The sequence below is a fragment of the Papilio polytes genome, unplaced genomic scaffold, assembly GCF_000836215.1.
Source record: "Papilio polytes unplaced genomic scaffold, Ppol_1.0 DF823731.1, whole genome shotgun sequence".
Lineage (NCBI taxonomy): Eukaryota > Metazoa > Arthropoda > Insecta > Lepidoptera > Papilionidae > Papilio > Papilio polytes.
Window position 1 is genome coordinate 893,425 of NW_013525473.1, and position 25,111 is coordinate 918,535.

General features: G+C 32.4%; 2 protein-coding genes across 2 annotated transcripts in view; one reads left to right on the forward strand and one right to left on the reverse strand.

Moving 5' to 3' along the window:
* The window catches only part of LOC106103626, a gene marked incomplete in the record, with an annotated part of 4,051 nt that extends 2,341 nt beyond the window's left edge, over positions 1 to 1,710 (reverse strand). Inside the window, 2 exon segments of the mRNA XM_013283410.1 lie at positions 1 to 310; positions 1,518 to 1,710. Of these exon segments, the coding sequence (XP_013138864.1) occupies positions 1 to 310 (310 nt within the window).
* LOC106103628 overlaps positions 1 to 25,111 on the forward strand; it is a 118,370-nt gene that overhangs the window by 62,961 nt on the left and 30,298 nt on the right. The gene's annotated exons all lie outside the window — the stretch shown is intronic.

Below are 25,111 nucleotides of genomic sequence, written 5' to 3' on the forward strand. Positions count from 1 at the left end.
TTAATAGCTGTTTAATTATTTTAACATCTGCCTTTGTACTATCCAAATCAATTGATTCTCTTGTTTGCTTATATAGTTCAAATTCTGCCTTTGTAATGTAATGCGAAGGCGATAAACGTTCGTACCGGTCAGAAATCTGTCTCGAATGTCTCCTTCTTTCCCTTCTACTGTGATGTCTGCTTTCTGCTATGTTGTGGTCGAAGTTACTTTCATCATTGGAAAGATCTGGTTCGCTGTGGTTCGGTCGAGCACTAATTGTTGCTACGAAGACCGCCAACCCGAACAGGAGTAACGCCACCGAAGATTTCATCTGTAACAACATTAAACATTTATGTAAAGAAGGAATTAAGATAACCATTGAATTCAGTATCGTAACACTTGTATCAACTTTCATTCGATGTAAAGATATCAGTAGTACTTTGGTGGCCTTGATTCTATTCTAGGCAATAGAACAAACCGAAATGGAACAGATCGTTCGCAAATCGATTATTCATTCATCGATGATAGCCATTTAATATTAAGGTTAGATTTTAACATATGTTCATTTCAGTTGAAACATCTTATATAATAACAGACGCTCGACCGAAATTAAAAAAGCGATATCTGTCTCACGATATGCATAATTTAAAAAACCTAAATGTGTGATTAATATAGAGATGAATGTTGTAATTCAATAGTGTCGTATAGTTCGTTTTCAAGTTATACGAAGCCACAGCAAAGGGAATAAAACCTGTGTTCAGTTTATAAGAGGCAACGTTCTGGAGAAATACGAAATAACTTGTTACTACGTCATACCGGTTTAAAACAAAAAGAGAAAAGATAATTTCTATATTGCAGTAATTGTATTGGAAGCTATCAATTTTATAAACTAACATCAAATTACATCTGTAATAAAAAGTCGTTAAACGTTTTTTATATTCTTAAATAATTTTTAAATAATTCTTAATTATTATCGTAATATATCTACTTTAATATTTTGTATATAACGAATACACACAAATAATACTAGAGAGATTTCAAATATTCTTTTATCATTAGAAAGCTGCATTATCACTGATTAATATAAGCAATTTTGTTAAAAGCATTTTTATTAAATTCTAGTATTAGAAAGCCTGTGTACTTCTATGCTTATATAATAAAGCGTAAACACACACTACTCGTACTTTGTGGCGCACGATGTCAGCAATCACAACATATTTTTGAATAATCAATAATTAGTTAGTATTATTGAATAATTATTAATTTTTGAATAATTGACAAATGTAAACAATAAAATAAAGTTTTTATAATTTTATCCGGATGAAGCCGCACGGGCACAGCTAGTGTAATAAATATACATCGATTATTAAATATTTGCCAATTTTAATGAAAACATAAGAATTGTTTACTAAATTATAGATACTTTTACATAAGTTTAAACTATTAAGAAACTGAACATTAAAAAGTCATTTGTTTTTTTACCCTCTATCTTATTACGTTAAAACTTTGCGAATACGTAAACATATATTTTCACTCACCTTAGTAACTATATTTTATATCGATCTGGTTAAAATCAAATGTTATTTATGTAACACACTGTTAACTACAATAGTCAGGTCTATTTATATCGTATGTCTGTTATTTTTCACTAAACTAACAAACACGATTTAAAAACTGTATATAAATGAGCGCGCGCGTGCGTCTAATACGACGCTTAACGAAAGACTGGTATTCTTCTACCGGTTATGCCAATGTTATATGGTATCGCTATATATATTCTGTACATTTCGATAAGGCGAGCAATTTTTATTTCGCGGTAATTTCCGCTTTTCCGGAGTTTAGATGCGTCTGCTCGTCAGTCGGATGTGAGGTTTTGCCCGTGCAGTCCCCTTGCGTGTTCTATTTTATTTTATTTTAATATTTACCATTACTAAAGCAACGGTACACTTATATTCCTTTTGATAGATTAGTATATCTTCTTAATATTTTAGCCTTTTTTGTAATTGAATAAATATTAGGTTTCTTAAAAATGGATCTTATACCACATGTTAGTGTATTAAATAATTTTTGTGTAATAGTTCAAATTAGGATAAAAATTCAATACCTATTTAAATAAATATGCAATAACATTGATTCTAAATATATGAGTGAATTGTAGATCTTAACAGTGCTGCAAAAAAAATCAGCGATAGCATAGCACAGTCTTTTACGATTTTCTAGCAGGATTTAACCACTTTTGCTTTTAGATTTGCTTCAATTTGTTGTCGATTTCAATCCTAAAAGGACACAAGTATTCGCCATTACCGCTAAACAAGATCCATTCGTCGTCAACTTCCGATTTGAGAACACTCCCCTGGTTGCCTCAGCCAGTATCGGTATCCTCGGCGTTGACATATCGAGTTTCTGAGAGGCTTCCAAAAAGTCAGGTGTGCTCAGTAAGGCATGCTCATTGAAAATTATTAGTAATATCGGAAAATGTTAATAATTTTCAATTCATTACATTTACCGTAACATATACATATTGAAATTACTTAATGCTTGATAATTTAAGATGACGTGACGTCAACAGCGTCCTCCTGCTGTAAAGTGAGTCCCTTGTCCGGTAATCCCGCTTGAAAAGCATCATCATACATAAGGACATTATTATATACTAGCGGTTACTCGATTTCGTCCGCCTGAAATTAAAAAATAATAAAACAATAGCTTATGTTACACAGCTTATAACATAGCTTTTAAATTTTTTTTAATCTACTTGGTAGATTTTGAGTTATTTCAATACATACAAAAATACAATATAGTATATATAATATAATATACCCTTTACAATATAGAATAAAATTCAAAGGTCAAAAGTCATTTAAAATAAGAAATAAAATGTAATAAAACATTGAAGTCGATGGTCAAAAAAATATTTGAAAATGGAATACATTCTACCCCGGCTGTTTATTGCATGAAACCAACCGGATATTTTCTCAAACAAGTAAGAAAGCTGTTTGGAGCTAGGAAACTAGTATTTTCTTCGTTTCTATTTTAAAATATCTTTGATATTAGTTTGTTACATACACACATTGTTATAAAATGTAAACATTCACAAGGGTCGAAGAACAAAGTTGCTCGTAAAAAAAGGAACCACTATACAGTATATTTAGTACTTTAACTTGAAAAGGAGTGGCGGTAATATTTAGATTATCAATAACACGAACCCGATAAGATAAGAGATGGCAAGGTGCGTCAATGCTAAATTTTCATTGCACCTTATGCAAGCTTATCTTTCAAATCTATCGCGACGTATGTCATGTTGAAGTAATTGTTAGAGCGTGTGCACACCTGAAACTAAACTATCGCACAACTGTTTAGTCTCGCATTTTTTCCTATGAGCGTATATGGAGCTGCGCACAATACTCGATTTTTAGTCGTGGAACTAATCAGTAGAATTGGCTGCGAAATTATCGACAATAGCTCCACAGTTATGCGATAGTTTAGTCAAAGGTGTGCGCCCGCTCTTAGTGAATAAATGTAAACTAATACCATCGTTTTTATCAGCTTTATTTATATTTACAGAAAATATACAATTTTTTATCCCTTACATTTTTTACGTTCTTTTTTTCTTCTTCTGTCACATCTTGTACACTTTTTTATTAATAAATGTCTTGGCGGCCAATATGCAACCTCTTTGGCTGTATTTATAATTATTGTCAGCCAAAGAGGTTGTATTTGCACTAAACACTTAGTATTACTTTTTTTTTATCAAATTCTTACTAAAAATGAGTTATTCGTAATAGTATGTAGTAACCTTGATAACTACTTCCTGTTTAAACATCATATTTACCTACCTTTAGGATGGACGAACATTATTGACACTATTTTGGGTGTTGGAAACCTTTTAAAAGTATAAAAAAAACATAAGAACGAAGTAGTCGTGAGGTTGGTCTTATCGAAATCTTCGTATTTGGCAACAAGAGCTTGAGGCGAGGTAGATGTAGTGGAGTGTAAAGACAGAAAATAAAATGAAGTGACAACAGAAATCGCCGATAACAGGAAAGGAATATACAAATAAAACAATAACCTGTTAAAATCTCTCCGAGGGTGCTCTGAATTAGATGGTTACTGTACCACGTTTACGGATTTATAAAATTACCACTGTTGGAATGCTCATAGCTAAATTCAACTAAAAATAACAGTTGGCATTTTGTTAATCGTATAGGATTTTTTAGTTTTCTATAGTACCCCTGCGATGAAATATCCGTAGGGCATCGATGCATATGTTCAACGAAGTTTCCTGTATTCTTTTTTATTACGCAGAAAAAGTGATCATATTTTATAACTATTTATTTACATACTTCTTTTCTAGCTAGATATGGGTAAAATGTAGGTTTAAGACTAGATCTTTTGTAACTCTAGTATTAAGATCTAAAATATAATCAATAAATCTAGTCTTAAAAATTAGACGTTTGTTGTTAGACGCTTTGAACGTATCAATCATTTTCCTCAAAATCTCCTCGGAACATTCATCAATGTCAATTTTTCGGAGAAAAAACCTAAAAACCCTCTAAACGTTTGCTATGAGTATTAAAATAAACACAACAAACTTGTTTTAGCATAATCGCCACATGACAATTGACATGTCGCACAGACTGATGTTAAAACGTATTCGTAACGTAAACAACAAAATTCGTAATATGTATTTTAGTATACTTTACGCCTGGTAGGTGCGCTGAACAAATCCAATACAAATTTTGCCGATGCCATTACGAAAACGATCTCACGGATATTCGGGATAAGTCCATAGACATTATAAAAAAGTCGGCTTCAGTATACGTTATGTAAATTATTTACAGACCGTCATTTGTTTGTCTCGAAGAAGAGCAACTCATAATGCTATGTCCCATAATCCATTATGAACTCCGCATGTCTATGTTGATAGGTACAGTTGTATAATAAATAGATATTGAAAAACGAAATGTTGTTAATTTTAAATTGTTAAAAAGGTCAAATTCAATAAATAAAATTGCACTGGTATGGAAATGAAAATTGAATTACAATTTGAATGGTATCAGTCGTTAAATAATATTTTTATTCATTGGGATGTTTAAAATCGAATGAAAACGCATTAAAACGGCACCTTATTCATAAATTACAGTGCTCCTAGAATGATGAATGAATGATTCATTTGGCTGTAAATATATCATGAGACGATAAATGATTTACTCACAGCTTGTTTTTTTGTATTTTGGCCTAGATAAAGTTGTAATGTATTTTTATTATTTTCTTACTAAAAGTCAGTCCTACCAAATTCTTGTAAATTGTCTGATAAATATCGAACGTATGTAAGTATCGGAATTTGTTATCTTATCTGACAATGACGTCATTTTTAAGATATCTGAGTCTCTATCAGCTAGTGGTGGAACAGGTCGTAAATCTAGTAAACAGGACAATGAGCTCAGCAGTAAAAGTTTTGTTAATTTAAAAAATGATGGTATTTTTGTTAATTATAGATAAACCAGAAAATAGATTATATTAATGTATGAAACAGCTCCTAGAAGGAAAGGAACCCGTGAGATGCTTTCGCTTAACATAGAATATAAAACCAAAGTGCCGTTTACTTGAGAAGTATTTCAGTGTTAAACAGAAGTGAATGTTTGATACAAACTTGTGTCTGAAGATCCTGAAGTTACAAAGACGTTTAAAGCCTCAAATATTTCTCTAGAGAGACAAGAGCCGAGAATTTAGACAAGCTTTAGATACAATTTCGCAAATATTTAGTATCAACACAAAGTTTGTTTGAACATTAATATGGATTATAATAAGAAACTAATAAGCACTTGTAATATAAATCTCGTTCTATAATAATTTAATTCTGCTCTTAATGTAATTGCTCTTGTCAACTAGGATTCTACTAGGAATAAATTATTTTTCATCCAGATTCACAGATACACAACGCGTAAGGCAATCCAATACAAATGTTTGAAGTTTGTTGAAGTTTTCTTACAAAGCTGTTTATACGTAAAGAAACAATCGTTAACGGCGCATAGAGATTGATACTTTTTGAACGATTAAAGTTACTGGCAACTAATAATTTTGAGTACTGGCTGAATGTGCATCGTGTATGACAGATCTCAAGGCGCCGATCGAATGACTGATGACAGTTGTCATTGAATGGTGGAATGATGCGCTTTGTTATTATAAAATCAATTGGTTAATTTCTGCAAATGTTTGCAATCCGATTAGATTGTCTTCTGCAGTTTCATTTAAGATGGTGGTCAAGTAAGGGTAGTCTTTCTAGTTTTACGCGATTGTTATTTTATTATCTCCGACATAACCGTTCAAAATTGAGTTTATGTGATCTGCCTTCGGAATTAACTTTGTAAACCACTCATCACTCAGACAAGTAAATCATTACGCATTTAAAATATGATTCCGGTTATAATTATTAGAATTGATCAATGTCTGAAGTACGTGGTGGAAACTTATGCTAGTGTAATTAGGTGTTCATGTGACGTGTGAATGTGACGTATTTTCTTATCTTTTTCCATCATTGATGTAATGTTAATGTGGTAAGTAAATAACTGTTATTACAATCGGATTTTGCCGGATCGTATTAAGAATTATAAATGCATGCATCAATAATAGATTTTTTCCTTAACATACTTTTTATATCAATAGTTATATGCTTAAATGTGAACAATACAGAAATGAATACAAAAAAGTGAGTTTTCATATTTTATATATTTTTAGCCTATGTTTCATTGGATAAGTATATTAAATTAGATCTAGCAAATGCGAAATTAGAGTTATTTCCAAAAAAAATAACACGAAATGTAATTTAACCTTATTTATAAAAGACGTTTCATAATTATCATGATAGATTAAATTAACTGGTCCAATAAAAACTCATTCATTGCTGTTATCTAAATAATAATAGAAATAAGAAAATACCGTACAAATTATCCAATCTCTTAGCGGTAATTCATACAACGAATTGGTTAAAACCGATTTTGTAACCGACCTGGATTTTTGTCACGTGATGACATGGATGGGCCTTAAAACGGTGTATGGTTTAAAAATGTTTGCACAAGTCGCACAATTACAAGGTAAGTTTTTTAAATTCGCTAAAACCCTTACGATCTAGTAGAAAAGGAAAAAAAACTATCCTTTATGTAAGTAACTTATTACAATTCTAAGTCATAAGTAAATATCAGTATAATATGTAGTACCAAAATATTGTTGAAATTATTTAAGCCTAAAGTTAATGTTGAAGCGCCAATAGTTTAATGGTTTGGGGTACGGACTACCGATCTTGCGGTCGAGGGTTCAAATCCCGCCATTCGACTATTGTTGTGAACCATATCCTAGCACAAGCCTAAAACTTAGTTGGAATGATTAAAGACAATTATTAAAAAATAAAAAAAATGCACTAATATTTAAAAATAAATGTGGAGAAGAATTGTCAAGTGTTTTAATTTTTAATTTGAATAAGAAAAATGTTTAATTACGCTATGCTCGAATTTCGAACAATGGGCTCTCTCAGTATGAATAAAATCGCTTCCCGCTGTCTGTCTATTCCATGTATGCTAAGATCTTTAAAGTACGCAACGGATTTTGAGCCCTTTTTTAATTAATATAACAAAGTGGACATATTTATATTGTTTTATGTGACAAATAATGCCAAAAACTTCATAAATTACTTTGCTATTAGAAAGCTATTTTATCACTTAGTAACAAAGGCTATATTTAATAATGTTGAGAAATAATTAAAACATAAAAACTAAGACCTTTGTAACGCATAATCTCAAACATATTTTTAAAAAAAGAAACAGTGTAAAAACCTGACAAATCACGAGTTTCGCAATATTTTTTTAAAAGTTTTATTTAAAACCCGATACAATATTGTGAAATTGTCTAATCACAGATTAATATTCATTTTTAATATCTATACTAGTTATAAAAAAATTGGAGTATCTTATTAAAAAGGAAATAAAAAATGGCGAACACGGTGTAGTTGCGATGCTCATAACAAAAATGACAACAAAAATATTTTTTAGTTTTCTTTGTCTGTCGCAAACCCGGTGTTTGTTTCGGATAATCCCTAAACTGCCAGTTTCAATGTTGACGGGAGTGATGGGAACATAGTTTAGAGAGTAACACAGGTTATTTTTTAATCCTTATCTGACGAATTCGTATGTAAATATGAAACAGATAATATTTCCTGATAAAGAATATTTTTTAAGTTAACAAACAATAATTGGCCTCCACGTCTATTGACATTGTAAATTTGCGTGAGTTAGCTTACATTATTTGGTCTTCCAACTTAGTCCAAACAAACTGTACGTTTTGATATATTTTATTGATTACAAGATTATATGTTACAAGAGTACATTAAATAAAATTACTATTCACATGTATCTTTTGTAGCTTATTTTGTATGTAATATATTATACATGATTTGTATATAAATAAAATAAAAAAGCACCACCGGCTGCGGAATCCGATGCCTCAAGCAACCAGTGGTCAGGGCTGCAGACAGGAACCTCCTTACAATGCGTGCGATTTCTAAAATAACTGTCTTTTGAATCGGGCCCTTAATCCAACTGTCTAGCGAGAGCTTCTTGAAATGTTATTATTTATTAAAGTTACGTGTAGCTTATTTTCTGCATTTCGATGTAATACAAGATCATACTAAGTTTATACATCAATTTAAAGACACGGATTTTACAGTGGTAGAGCCCGCTTTAACATCTTCGCACGAATGGGTTAGCTCGCCCGGTGTAATACCGCGACCACACAGAAAACAGGCGTGAAGTAGAAGCAATTCCGCGTTTCGTTTGATGAGTGTGGTGCCAGAGACCTAATTTTAGTCCCTTTCCCTATCTGCCATTTTATTAAAAGGAAAGGATGGGAAAGAAAAGTGGACTTGACAATGAAGGAGACGCATAGGAAGGGGAAATGTCCTCTTCATGTGCGTTTCCTCCTCCATCAATGAAGGGTAGGCAACTCATCTGTAGTTGCGGAAGTTTATGGGCAGCGGTCGCTCTCCATTTCGGTGGATTCAGGTGGCCACATGCTCGTTTGCCACCTTATATTATAAAAAAAAACAGACAAAATTCCTAAACCGTAGGCATAATTATATTTCAATTGAATAAAGAATTTTGTTGCTATGGCTCAGTTGGGAATCGCATATTATTTTTACAGCACATTCCGGGCAATGCCCTTCCCAATGGCGTTGGCGCGACCTTGTTTCTTTTTTGGTGTCCATTGTGACGGACAGAAATGATTGTGTATGGGCCAGTTGTTAAGACTTTAAGTTTAAAAACGAATTTAAAAATCTATTCCCAATCATGATAACTAAACTATTATTCAGTAAGACACAAATTCCTGAGGTATCGATAAAATTTGTATGAAATTTGTTGGTATACTTTATGTCCGGTGTTAGACAAATCTACAAATGTTGTTTTTTATATAGATCGCAATTTAAATTATCAGTATGTGTATGTCCAAGTAGTGTAATTAAGATGTTTGTTATCAAATTGGAATTTTGCCATTTAAATAAATTTAAAACGTTTCACATATTTATACTAGTAACTCTACGATAGGTACATTGAAAATAGCATAGTCGAAATATAACTTAAACATATTTCTATGTTTTGTATGTATTTTATTTACTTTTTTGTAACTATATTTATTGTACACTAGCTGTTCCTTTGCGGCTTCTTCGGCGGCAATTATAAAAACTTTATTTATTTGTTTACATTAGTCAAATTCTCATTTGCAAATGTCAAAATTACCGTTACCACAATAACCTTTTTCTTTAATGTTGGCAGCTTGTAGTTTATGGTCTCTTTCCCACAAGAAGGTCATTTCCAATTTATTTACACCTAAGTTTAACAGCGTGAAAATATATGGCCTAAAGTGAGTCATAAGTGTAGAGCATTTTATTAAAGGAAGAATTATTCAAAATTCGAAATGAAAGCTGACATCCTACGCCACGAAGTATTGTGTGTTTATGCCTTGTTACATTAGTATAGATATAGATATAGATATATTAGTTAAAAATATTAGTCAAAAACTCTGTAATATTTTAAAGTGCGAACCTTGATCCGTGACAGGCATTTGTTTGGTGTATTGAACAACAATTGAATGACGTCATTAGTCTCGTCTCGCTTGATTGCCAGATTGTTGGCGTATCGCCAACGCAACGATCATTCAAAAATTCGTGATAAAAACTCTTACGCATTCGCTTAGATATTCGATAAATTTGTACATTGACGAAGTGTAGAAAATCTTCTAATGACGTTATAGATTTATGAATGGCTTAAAACCAGTTAGGTTAGTTTTGACAAAGTTACAAATACGTAAGCTTCTTTGAATGTGACGACACTTTTTAGAATAGTGGCCAAATGTGTGTCTGTTCAAATGTGGGACATGGGGATGGTGAGATTTTAACAAAGTTTTATGTAACGTTTTGTTAAATCAATCTTATTTAGTTTGCAATTATTACGTAATTCTTTGAAAGCACGACGTTTCTTTAGCATAATGTAATTGATTGGACGACACGTGTAGTTTTGGTAGAGTTTGTAAACTTCATAGTACTTATTGGAAAATTTTAAAAGCATTTTATTTTATCTATTAAGCATATGTTATACTCGGGAGAAACCAAAATTATTTAAAGGTAATGTGAATTGACTGCTCTATGTTCTAGAACTTTCTATTTCTTATTATTAATTATGCTAGGTCCACATAAAAGTATGGGGCATAACAATAATAGTACTAAATCTAGTCTAGTTTTGTTTTTAAATGGTTTTTAAATAAACGGGAGACTTAAGTAGGGAATATTAAAGGATTATAAAAAAAGATTATGTTATGATATTTAAGCGGCTGAGAAAAGGGTAAAGTTTCTTGGAAAATTTAAATTTGCAAATCACTTTTGTTTTTTACAGTAACTATGCACTAAAATTGGCTGTCATCTTACATCTGTTCCACTTTATTTATTTTGCCCTTAATTGCTATCACTAATAACAACGTTTTCAAGAAATGCTCATCATTAATATCAATGTTGATAAAAGTTCTGACAGTAGCACCAACACAAATACAACACATAGATAAGTATCTATCTTTTAATAATGTCTAAATTCGTAGAAGGTTATTTTACAGACTGTAATAATTGGAGTAATGAAAATAGACAAGCGTTACAGTTGAACAATGACATAGATATATTTGTTAATAAGAAAAAAAGTTGGTATTTTAACATGGTATTTACTAATTGTTGAATCAACTTTGGGTTAATTTAGAAACTCTTAATTGATTGTCTAGTGGCTAACTCCGTAACGTCCCACGATTCGCGCGTATTTAATGTTTTAGATGAAGCTTGTTATAGAAATTTGAGAATTCATATATGCAATCGTATGTGTTCATGTATTTCTATTTGACTAGCAAATATGTTCAATTAGGTAAAACGGTCTCAATTGATGAACGACTAAGAGATTGGCGACAACTGCTGTACTTGTTTGATTCATTTCAATACGATTAATGAGAGACGACTGATGCCAATTAAAGTCGAATTCGCAAACCGGTACGGGTGGTCCACATATGTATGAATGCTCAAGATATATTGCAAATAACGTCTAGACATTCATTAATGTTGCTGCAAAAAATCAGAGCTCCAGTAACTAATTTGGCATACCTACGAGTGCTGTGAAGATTGTTCATGAAATTAGGGAGAAAGTATTCGTAACGTTAATGACAACATTTATTCTAGTTCAAGTGCATAGTCTTTAAATATGTGATGGTTCATATTTTTGATTAACATGGGTATTAGGTAGTGTTCAAAGCTAACGTCTTACCAGAAAAAAAACGGTTTATAGCATGTATTGAAATTATCTTTCTGTGAATTTTAGAAGCATACACATGGATTTTTCCATCATCGCGTCGACTTACGTTGCATTTTTCTGACTTTTAATGTGAACGCAAATAGTACATGATCGTAATTGATTTATCGGGGCGTTTCAAAGAAATGATGTGAATTTTGAATCACCATAGAAATATCTACAAAGATAACTGTAAATATAAAGTAATCTGCACACATTAGCTTCTCATCCTGCGCTATGATGTAATGGGTTGACGCCTTATCTCAAAATTTTTCCTTAATGAAAAGTTTAAGACGGATAAACAAATGTGATGCAACATTATCGAAACATACAAAGTTGGAGTTTTATACAATTTTCATTATGAGTAAATAGTAAATGCATGTCAATACTGGGTTTTTGTTCCTATTACAAACATGAATCCTGTCCTATGATCGGCGATCGGTCTTAATTAGGCGTATTTTACCTTACGAATTGACAGATTTAAGGGCGAAAAGTAATTACCTAATTACATAGTGGACAAACTTGTTTCTTTTGATCCAGAAACGTCAGGTGGGGTAGGATAATCCTAAAATGGAGGCCACGCCAAAGGACCAAGAGCTTGGAGCGTCCTCCCTCTAGGTGGACTGACGACTTAGTGCGCACCTAGGAAAGTCTTTGAATGTAGAATGCGAAGGGCCACATTGCGTGGGAGGCATTAGATAAGGAATGTTTTTCAACTTAAAATATTAATTACATAAATGCTATACAATTTCTAGGCATTAAACTTTATATCGTAATATTATAATAGATTCAACGGAAACAGTTATAACTACTTTTGTGACGCAAATCAAAAAACACATCATTCCAATTGGAAAAATTTGCTACGTCACTTCGTCTACGTGAGGTATTCCACACACATACTTCCTAAGCAAGATAACTTTACAAATGTCCTCCTTTACAAAATCCTTTATCGTTTACTATAAACATTTAGGAAAAATAGACTTTTTAATTCAAAGAGGAAGCGAGCAGCGGTGACCTAATGTTGACTTAATTTGAACGATCAACAACATTCCATTTATAAACATGTGTATTATTACACTGTAAATAGATCGAAAGTCACATGCTAAATATAAGGGCCTATTTACAAATGTATTAAGAATGTAAATAAAACTTGACTACAATCAGGTTGTTTTACGTTATTTAGTAATCCTTAGCCCAATAGTTAGTCATAATCAAAGAGATAGTTTCCTCTAACTTCAGGTTGTTTGTGTAAATAACGTTAGGAACAGCGTTTGTGCGTTTGAACATTATCTTGATTACATAAACCTTTTTCTTAGTAATAAATTTCAAGCAGGCCACACTATTTCTATTATCGCTCAATGCTAGGAAAATCGTCATTTTAAAAAATGTAGAATATACATATTTGCCGTGGATTTCATAAAAATATTATAGTTACGACTACACAAATATTTATGTAAGTCTTTACGTGTTAAACATAGATAGCGACTTTATTGAAATTTCTAGTCTGTGTACTCTCTTCGTATATGAGTTTACACTGCTGAAACATGTACACGAGACACGTTACTAGCAGTTTTCATATGTACATTTGTCTGACGTTCTTACGTTGATGGAAAATATGATGCAACCTGCACATATTTTCGAAGAAATTCAAAGATATATGACACCTCAACTAATCGGCATAGGGCTATTATGATTGACTATGGTATAGTCACCCCTAGGATAGGCTCCGGTAGTGTACGTATAGTGAGATGGTGAATCATAAAGGAGACAAAATATAGGTATTACAAGTGTTCTATTACTTTTTTCTATTACAATTTTTCACGCCAATGTCACTGTGTTTAGTCAGCTGTGAAACCTAAAAGTATATAAATGAGTCACTTCTGATAACAGTACAGTGTAAATATGCTTTCTCGTTATCTACGCCTGCATAATAAATGAGTAATAATTTCTGTTCTAGTTAATATCTCGAATTATGCATTAATAATGTTTCAAGTCTAGATTTACCTATACATGTAATAAAATTGAAGTGTCCGTTTATAACAACAAAACTAAAATTCCAGATTTCGGCAAGATGATGCATTTGCGTTGCTAATAACAGAATCACATTTAAATTTTTTTATCTGTCTGTCTGTCTTTCCGCAAGCCGGGTAATCTCCGAAACGACTGCGCCGATTTCGACCGCACTTTCACTGAAGCTGAGCTGAGATAGACTGACATAGGCTACTTTTTAATCTTAAAATTGTGTGGACGAAGTTGTGGTCAACAGCTAGTAGGTATATATAATTTTAACATGACCAACTCATATTTATAAGTAATACTTAAAGATGTTTAATTATTTCCCTTAAATATTAATTTCAGAACATTAAAAACTGCACAATGTTTTACAACTATTTATTCTTTCGTTTCTTTATATAGCCCTTATTTACTTTAATGTCTATATAAAACGTAAGCCAACGCTATATAGGCACCTACACGGTGGTGCCTACACCGAATGTTATCACGTGAGTTTAGCCGTGTTATAATTTATATAGTATAATGTCTCACGAAAGTTTTAATAAGTTATCACAATTCTTTGTTGCCAAGATGTCAGCAATTATAGCACATTTTTGAATAATTATTTTTTTAATAAAAACCTCTACACTTACGTCACGCTTTAGACAATATATTTTCACGCCATTAAACTTGGGGGTAAATATTTTGGATAAAAACCCTAATGTGGGAAAGAAACCATAAGTTGCTGCCAACATCAATGAAGCAAGATTGTCAAGGTTTGTCATGTCATGTCATTTTGACATTTGCAATTGATAATTCGACTAATGTGAACAATAAAATGAAATTTTTATAATTTTATGCGGATGAAGTCGCATGGGAACAACTAGTACTTTATAAACCTTATATGGAACTTTTAATTATTTCCAGGCCGGTAAATATCTTAAGAATTCCTAATCCTAATGAATTTAATATTAACATTAAACATTTATGGGTTTACTCAGAAACTCGACAGGAATGTATCGATTAATAATGTTTTAATTATAATTTATAGATATTAGTCCAGATAAACGTAACTAACTAAAAGCTTATCAAAGTGAACGGGAAAACTGAAGGTCTGCTGTATTGAACAATTAAAACAAATTATAATCAGCTCATTATGTACGTCCGCTCTTAATAGCACAGAGCCTACCCTAAGTTAGAGTCGACTAATCAATAGTCAAAGACACTAGCCTAGCGGGTTGGTTAACTTCACACATGTCTTTGAATATCTTCGTAGATAAGTGTAGGTTGCATCAGGATGTTTTCCTACGCCATAAAGACTTCATATACATACATATGATAAAAAATCAAATGACAATCAAATATTTTATGTTCGTAATATCAGTGAAACAACGTAGTACATGATCAGAGAAGATACGGTTACTCTCCTGAACATCAGAATTTAACAATTTTAAAGCATGACATCACCTTAGTGACAATTCAATACAGGAACTGAGTTCAATACAGCAGACTCACAATGAGCGTATTTACATTGAAACATCACGCCAATTGCCGAATGGAATATATTATTTTCTTACGTGGGTATTTAAAATAGAACACAACAATAACAGCTTGCACAAAAAGCTATTGTTATGTTTATTGCGCACTTATAGTTGTGCAAAATAACATGTTCTTATACAATATTTTTGTTTATCGGGTTCCAGATTACAGCATATGAATATAAGTAATAAGATAAATAAAAAATAAAAACATTTTTTCGGAGAAAAATGGATAATAAGTAACTGATAGGCGTTTAGAAATCGACCGTTTTGTAAACATCGGCAATAGATGAGAGGATTGCAGATTAATTACCAGTACAGTACCAGTAGAGTACTGAAATAGAATGTTTAGAAACTATATTTCCCTTCACCATTTATCTGCTCTCGTAATAACTCCAGTACTTATTCCCTCCGTTCCTTGGAAAAAGAAGAACACGGCGTATCTGAGGATATCAATCTTCATTTAAATCTATTAATGTCTTGAAAGCATGGTTTATTTTATCTGCAATAGTACAAACCCACTTCTCCCACAGTTTATTATTCATTCGGAAAAAAAGGTCTGCGTCTCGTGAGACTGATGTCAAAATCTATTTCACGTTTTTGAATAAGTGGCTCATGAATCATTCAACGTAGGCTTGCATTTACATATCGCGTAGAGCTGCTGCTGTAGTTTTTACTAAACAAAAGAACAAAGAAAGACGAAGACACCGCCGAAAATTGGACGTTACCAGAATACTACTCAACTAAATCTAATATTACTTTACAGAAGAGTCCTAAATGATGAGTATGTAAGAGTATCATAGTAAAACAAAAAAAAAGATAAATAGTTATGTTTTCCTATGGTAACACTTGACCATCAATTGACCTATTGCTAGCATGTCCGATTGGGTTTAAATACCGTAGGGTTTTTACTACGAAAACACACCAAAAATATATTCTAACAGCGCTGTCTCATCAAAGAGTATTGACATATATTGAATTGACGTAACAATATTTTTAGGAGGATAACATTATTAGAGGAGTAATCGGTAGTCGGTAAAATATAGCCTTTCTTCTCTATTTCCTTTTGCAAATTCAGTAATATCTTGTATCAAGTAATAATTCTTACTTGAGGAGAATATTTACTACATAAGTATGTAATAAATCTAAAGCTCTGGTCTCATTAAGGAGCGGCGTCTGGTGATATAAATATTCAATGCTACACCGCGACTGAAGTCATGCATTCGCCGAGTTCATTGCAAATTAATGATGTCAAATAACATGTAATAATCAAACAAATAAACAGAAATGACCTGCGGTTATCAAGAATTTTTTCCTGTTTGCTTTTCATTTATTTAATTGTATTAAGTTTTTTGACGATAAGGCTATTTATAGTCACAATGTACACAGAATAATAATGAATTAATAAAATGTTATGAAGATTAAGATGTAGTTTAGTAAAATGGAACACATTCACCCATAACATGAAATCCCAGTAGAAAGTTCTAGTCTACCGCATACACTCAGCAATAGGCAGCTTGCGGACATGTACACGTCTCGATTGGCCTACTTTAGTTATTTTCAAAGCCTCATGTTTCCCCGTGTCTTTCTCCTAAGTAAAGCTTCAGGCGTTGTCTTTGTTTGCTTTACATTCACAAACATTCCGGCAGCTTAGACTTTGAGAATAGCAAAAATATAATTAAAATTTATGTACAACCCTACCCATAGAACAACTATTAATATTTTTCAATTTATCGTAAGTCATCATCAACTTACTCATGTCCCTACAGAGGGTCCGGACAATATGGCCTGCTCCATACATTTCTATCAGGCGTCATATCTGAATCCACTCGCTTCATAAGCGTATCCTCTTTCACATAATTCATGCATATTTTCTTCAGTCTTTCTCTACCTTTGTAGCCATCCACATTCAATTTATATGTGGCTATATCGTAAGTATTTCACATTAATCTGAGATAGTAATATTGATAATTTGAAAATTATAGATTTCTTTATAGAGATAACAAAGTATTCACCAATAAGTTAGAAAAGTTTTAAACAAATAGAATAGAAAGGACTTAGGTCTAAGTCTAAATTGAATGAGGTCGAAACAATAGTCATTAATCTGGGGACTAATCTTTGTGCCGCCGGATAACGAAAGGTTAGCTACAAACGTAATATTGCTATCATTTGGCAAGATCGTGAGCTAATTTTGGTACAACTTCAATTAAGAGTGATCATGTAATCAACATTAAATCAGCTTTTGTTTGAAAACACGAGTAAGAGTAAGAGTATTTAGTTTAGTTCTTTGCTAGTGCATAAGTAACTAAAAAACTGGCATTATCTAGCAAAAAGATGTTTAACAATCACAAACATGATTAAAATTAATCATTCTACATTCATTCGTGAAGTGAAAATATATTTTGAATAATACAAAAGTTATGTAGCGACGAATAACAAATTCGCCATGAATATTGCATGAAATTATTGGAAAATATTGTTCCCATAACATCTGATGTATTTAAAATGCGAGTGGCTCTCGCGTTAGGGGCTCTAGACTCCTATTAGTAACTAGTATATTTTTATTGGATTTGTACCCCAACAATAATTATAAAAAATAACGGTTAAATGCAAACATTTTCCTGTTAACTATTAAAAGCACGTTTAAGCTAAGACTCAGCACTGCTTAACCGCAGCATTGCTATACAAGTTTAAAAGCTGTACAGTAAATTGTTTTGCGGTTCTCAATATATACAAGACGTATACATTACCTTTAATATATTGAATGCATTTCTGTTTTCTTAAGAAGTTGTCTTGAACTGATTATAAAAAAATCAAACGTAAAAGGACAACACGTGTGTTTACGTGTTTTAGTCATGAACATTTGCTGTGTTACGTGGCATCTTAAATTATGGAATGTCTTACGACCGAATACTGAAAGTAATATTAAACTTGACTTAGTAAGCGCTTACAAACTAACATATTTAATAATTTCAATGAAATTTGGTGCTTAAGCTTGGCTTTATAGTTTAAGAGGATGTTACAAATTGAAATGTTATTTCAGTATTCGGCTATTAGTTTAGTATGTGGCCAAATTTTTATGTGTGGAGTTGTATTACTAAAATTTTCTACCGTATTTATTACTATTTAGGCCTGGATACTTTGGCTTTGGCGTAGGTAGAAAAGGGTTTGCTTGAATGTCTGTTTAAATAAAATAAAATTAACAATTTTTGGAACATAATTTGCTTTATTGCTTGGTATCTCAATTTTATAACGTTATTTTTTTATACCTTTTTTATTTTTTATATAGATACATTTCATATGTATTGGGTTTTAATACCTTATCTTTAACAGTGGTAGAACCCGCTTTAACGTCTTCGCACTGTAGAGCTGGCTCGCCCGGTGTAACACCACGATCACACAGAAGACAGGTATGAATTGGGAGCAATTTTGCATTTCGATTGATGAGTGTGATGCCGGTGGGCTAATTTTAGTCCTTTTTCCTATCAACCCTTTTCATAAGAGGTGAGGATTGGAAAGGAAAGTGGATTTGACGGTGGAGGAGACGCATAGGAAGGAAAAATATCCTCTTATAATATAATCTGAAAGAAAAATCTTAAATACTTATTTCATAGTGTAAAATATTTAACACTGAGATAAACATTTTCCTAGCAAAGTAAATGTTCCGTAGGTCTTTTTTATCAACGAGTCCGTAGTTAAAAAGGCTACAACGTCACTGAGGTTTTGAGAAAGCCGGGAGTGCTTCATGAATATTTCATCGCAGGTTTTCATTTCCATATAGTTTCAAATAGCCAGCGCTGCGGTGTCAACATCGCTGAACCAAAAAAATGGAGCGGTATTATAAATGATGCGATATAAAATAGAGGTTATCTGTACTGGGAATACTTTCAACATAAAATACCATTTTATAATAATGTCAATAATAAAAAAATACGCTGATAAAAAACGGGAAACTCACAATGATAATAAATTCCAAAATTGTGCTGTGCAACATTATTCCATCCTGATTATTTAATTCTGATATTATTCTACTACTAGCTTTCACCCGCGACTCCGTCCGCGTGGAATTAAAAAAAGGTAGTAGCCTATGTGTTCTTCCAGATAATGTCCTACATCTTTACCAAATTTCGTGGACATCCATTCAGCCGTTTAAGCTACAAACTCAAACAAACATTAATCCATACATCCTAAGTTTCGCATTTATGATATAATATTAGTATGACGACAATTTTTTTTAAATTTATTGTTGGATAGACATCAATAAAACCAGAATAAAACTATCGAAGTGAATACGTACAACTGTGGGAATGTCTTCATATATGTATTTTTTATTACATTCCCAAGCAGCATATTTTTCATATTTATCGTTCATATTGCTTGAATTGCGTCTATTCTGTTGAAAGCTATCCGATCCGATATTACGAGAGAAACCTATTCGCATAATATTCTTAGAACTATTAGTAGCATAGCCTTAAGGCATTTTATATTTAACTTCTCTATTTTGTGGAAACATTTTCAAATGAGATGATATTAATTTTAATTAGAAATTAACTATAATCTTCTTGACGTTAGTAAAGCCTACATAAACATTAATAGTCTCAGACTATAGACTTTGGCCGATAGTTTTATCGGGTCGAGTTGGCAAAAACCATTTAAACAAAATCAATGTATTGAATGCACCACCATACATGTTCATAGTGATTAAGCGGCCAACTAAATCAGCTGTTTGTAATTTTCAGTGTGCTTGGACTGAGTATAAGCAAATATGAAAGGGTACGTCCATAACTGTTCTTATCTGGTCAGTCCATCTTATAGGTGATCTTCCCCCAGGTCTGGTGCCCTCCACCTTACCCTGTACGTACCCTTGCATCAATGTGCGACAAAAGCAGCGTACAGGGAGGAGTGGCGGCGGCTTGTGAAGCGGGTCACTGATATCTGATACGTGATAACCACGACGAGTCTGTAAGACTCAAGCGACAAAGAAGAAGAAGCAATTATTACTATGAATTTTGCTTATAGTCTGTTTATTCCTAAATTTAACCTTATACTGCGTTCATTTGTAAGGCTGTGATACTTTAGTAAATAAGGTAAGCTTTTAACATTATACAAGTTAAATACGTAACTAGTAATATTTTTTTACATATCGTATACTCGTAGGTAAAGGTAGCACTGCCAGGAATCGTCGGTTTGCGTTATTATTCAAAAAAAATGAAATCCATTCGGTAAATTACGTGCATGTAGGTCAGTGATAAGCTCGCTTCTTTTGCCGAATATTTTTAAACATCATAAAATTAATTCCATGTTTATTTCGAGACAAATATTGTTATTCTTGAATTGCAGTTTTAATAAAAAAACAAGAGAATTGAGATAACTTAAACTATCTTCATAATTATGTTTTTTACTAGTTAATGCTATCTTACTAATATTATAAATGCAAAAGTTTAGATGGATGGATGGATGGATGTTTGTTAGCGTTTGTAGCCTAAACGGCTGAACGGATCTCCATGAAATTTGGCACAGGTTTAGAACATTGTCTGGAAGAACACATAGGCTACTTTTTATCCCGGGAATAGTTACGGTTCCCGTGGGATTCATTAATTTAGTTTTTTAATGTTTACTCGATCACTTTGCAACGGTTCAACATATCTGATTGAAATTTGGCACAGATATAAAACAAAGTCTGAAGTACACATGGGATAAGCTTCATCCCCGAGAAATGTCCGGTTCCCGAGGGATACGTAGCTTTTTGTAATTTATATAGTTGGTATGTTTTCTAATACCACGCGGACGAAGTCGTGGGCAACAGCTCGTTTTTAATAAAACCAAAATAATCAATTGCGGTATTTGATTATTGAGATAATAATATAATTTGTATAAATGTAGCGTACTGCGGCGAATGGAGGTTGAATTGAAAATTCCGCGTTTTATTCGTCGATAACGCACCGCGAATAATTAATTTTAATCTCGTTAACATTTCAAAAGGATGCCAGTAGGTATTTTTCACATATTGGTTTACCTATTTCATTATATTCTATAGGAGATAAATGAACACTTAATGCTTTTAACCTAGCCGTTTTTTTTATATGAGAAGGGGGCAAACGAGCGGTTGTAACACAAAGGTGGTCAACGACGCCCATGGACATTCGCAACACCAGAGGAACTACTGATGCGTTGCCGGCCTTTAAGGAAATTGTAGGCTCGCTTCTTGAAGGACCCTAAGTCGTATTGGTTTGGAAATACCGCCGAGGACAGACAGTTCCACAACGCGGCTGTACGGGGCAGAAAGTTCCGCGAAAACAGTTAGTCGAATTTAACGCCCCTCCACTATTCTAGTTTTTTTGGAAATAACCTCGTAAGATTGGATTTTAAAGGTCTGCCCCATCTCTGGCTGATAGAGGCTCAGGTAGCTTTAAAATGACGTCACTGTCAGATAAAGTAACAAAATCCGATATTTCCATCACAAATTTTACACGTTTGATTGTTACCAGACAATTTACAATTTGGTAGGACTGAAAGTAAAACTTAATGACTATCAATTCTAAAAGACAATGTAACAACGCCTATTGTTAATTACAAATAAGTTAACAATAAATTTGAGAACGCTTACCTTAAAAAGCTTATTTATTATACATAAATTGAGTTTTTATCCTCCAAATTCTTTTAATGAAATAAATGAAATATAACAGAACAGCTTGACAGCCTATCAGAGAAAGAAATACGTCTAATTCGAGCTGCGGCCGGTAATTGCTTTTCCAGGAATTGATTGCGAGCTGGTGATGGAACTGTCAAAGCCACTGCCGTGGAAAATATGATTTATTACGCTTACGTCTTTCTTAATAATAAAACAATTAATTGAGTTATGTTTCTACACTAAACAAATCGATATGCTTGGGTGGTCTCTGTTTATACGTGCTACTTTGTGCATTTGACAATTTTGTCGTTAGATAAAATTATTTGTAAGGATTACGGAGTCGGACGTTTCGGATGTCTCATTTGACCTAGGCGATGTTCAATTGTTTCCTACATTACTTGGATTGGACTTGGAATATTTATTCTAGGAATAATTTATCAGCCTTTTATCAGTAACCTTTATCCATCGAATACTGGTACCGAATGTAAACGTAAAATTAAAATATTCTACATTCGTGATAGTATTTAATTAACTGTTATTGCGTTCAGCGTAATTTACTAATTAAATTATACATCGTTAGCTCTCGAGCTACCGAAATCTCATTAGCGGCTTAGCATTAACGCTGCGACTTATTTAATTATTATTTTAGGTTATAAATATTGTTCTTGTAACCATAAGAGAAATGTTGTCTAACAAGTTTTCTTCTTCGAAATATAAAACGCATGAAATTAATAAGAATTAGTCATAAGGAACTATTTTACGATAACTTTCTTACGTATTTCGGCTATGTAAACTTAAAATGTTCAATACAATATAATTTTTTTTAGTGGACACACAAAATTCAACTAGTTTGAACAGAAACTTGAGACCATTCGGGTAACAAAATATGTTAACTTATTATCTACAAAGTTATGTATTTATTCGTAGTCAAATGTGTGAATATAATGTGCGCGTTCTTTTATTTATGTTGTATATCAAGGCGCACAATAGCATACCACACAAGCTTCTAAGAAGATCTCTGATAACATTGATGTGCGAAACAACTCGGAATTCGATGTCGGTGTTCCTCGATTTATAATTATAGTAACTCGATAATTCAAATTCATGATGCCACATGTATTGTATTTTTTATTTAGCCATACATGTTTTCGATTCGACCATGACATCACACAAGTACAGTTGGGAAAATTGGAGGTGTATCATCTAAAAAGCTACAATCGCTTGAACATTTTGAAACGACGCAGCTTATAAATGTGTCTACGAAAAAAAGTCGGTTAATTATACACGGGTAGTTTCTATTTATTACTATATCTTCGTTTGCACTCACTGCTCATATCTAATTAGATATTTGCAAGAAACGTTTTTTCTAAAGTGGAACACCGCGGATTTCCGCGATTGTACATTCATGTTCCACTACATATACGTATACTTTTGTATGTTCCGATTGTCATAATAGAACTGCTTAAAGATTTTGATCACTCTGAGCTCTTTATAATGCTATTTAGCTAAAGGCGAAGCAACTTAGATATAAATGTATCTGAATTATTAAAATTTAGTTTATTAGATTGTCAAATCATTTAGTTTAGTCGACTCATTTTATTGAATTATTAGGAGAGTAGCGCCTCTTACCACGCTTCATCAAACTGCTAAAAAATATCAACCTCTCATTTCAGGCGAATTTAATAAGAAGTATAAGCTATGATATAGCTAAATTGACCATGATATAGCAAAAAACACTTTTTGTGTACTATACTACTATAGTAATGCGAAAGATTTTCGTGTAGAAGAGAATATTTTAACTTCTAAATTAATTGGTACTCGACTTATATTACTAGCATATGGTAAACTAGCCTTCAATTGTCTTCGCAAGTCAAATCAACGAGACAAATGACATATTGCAGTTTTTATTGGAGCCTTTTTGTGTCCATGATTTTTTCTGTGCCTATTTTATTAGAAGAAAAAAACAAATACAAAACGAAAAACATATTTTTATCTAATAGGTTGTTATAAATAATTTACAAATACTCATACTAAGTTTTATTTAAAGACTAACTTTTATTTCGATAAAACTAAACATTACGTCATTGCCATTCACATGTAGAAGGTGCTATTCCGCTTTTTATAAAGTGGATTAAACGATAAACAGAAAATGTTAATCGCGGCTTAATGCGACGTCTAAATATTTTAAAATGCTTACGTTTTCCTGCAAGCACGTCACGACTATTCAAATAATGCCGTCATCTGGACACGGATATTGTTAATATACGATAATAAAAACTTATCTTATTCTATGGTTTTCAGAACTTTATCAGAACAAACTAACCACATTTTATGTAGCTGACTATACCTAGAAAGTGTTACATGGGGTAATTCCATTTCCTAGAAAACTCAATTGCATTGGTTTCGGTCTATTAATAGTGCAATCTAGTATAACATATCCTATTCTATTTTAAATTTAATATTTGAAAATATACTATTGCTAGTAAGTGTACTCAGAAGACTTATCAGCCAATCGGTCAGATTGATGACCCGGAGATAACAAGAGAAAGCCATTAAATGCAGAGAGCTTGGAATCTATCAGAGTGACAACAAACAAGAGTGTAACTCCAAATGTAGCTTAAAATATAAATCTTTATCTCCCAGCCTTTGAGTTTAAAATTTACAGGTAAATTTTATGAATTGAAATGTTTTGGTCGCATTCTTAGCCTAAATTTCTAAAGAAAAATAATTTATATTACTGCAGGCGCACCTTTGATTAAACTATCGGACCAATGTTCTGAGATAGTCAATTGTTTCGCAGTCAATTCAACTGTTTAGTTGCACAACTAAAAATCGATAAATTCGCGGAAAACCATACAAGCTTATAGGAGTCAAAGCGCGACTAAAAAGTTGTACGAAAGTTCAGTCAAAGGTGTGCTCGCACTTTTAAACCCTATTTTAGTCTATTTCTTTCCATTTTTTTAAATAGAGTTTTTTTTTGTGTACAGAAAATATGCATAACCGTTTTAACATTATCTTGACTATTATACTTGACGCCTTCCAGCTGTATTGTTCCCATTTCAATATTTGAAACAATTGTTTGAATTAGTGATCACATTTATTTCATAAAG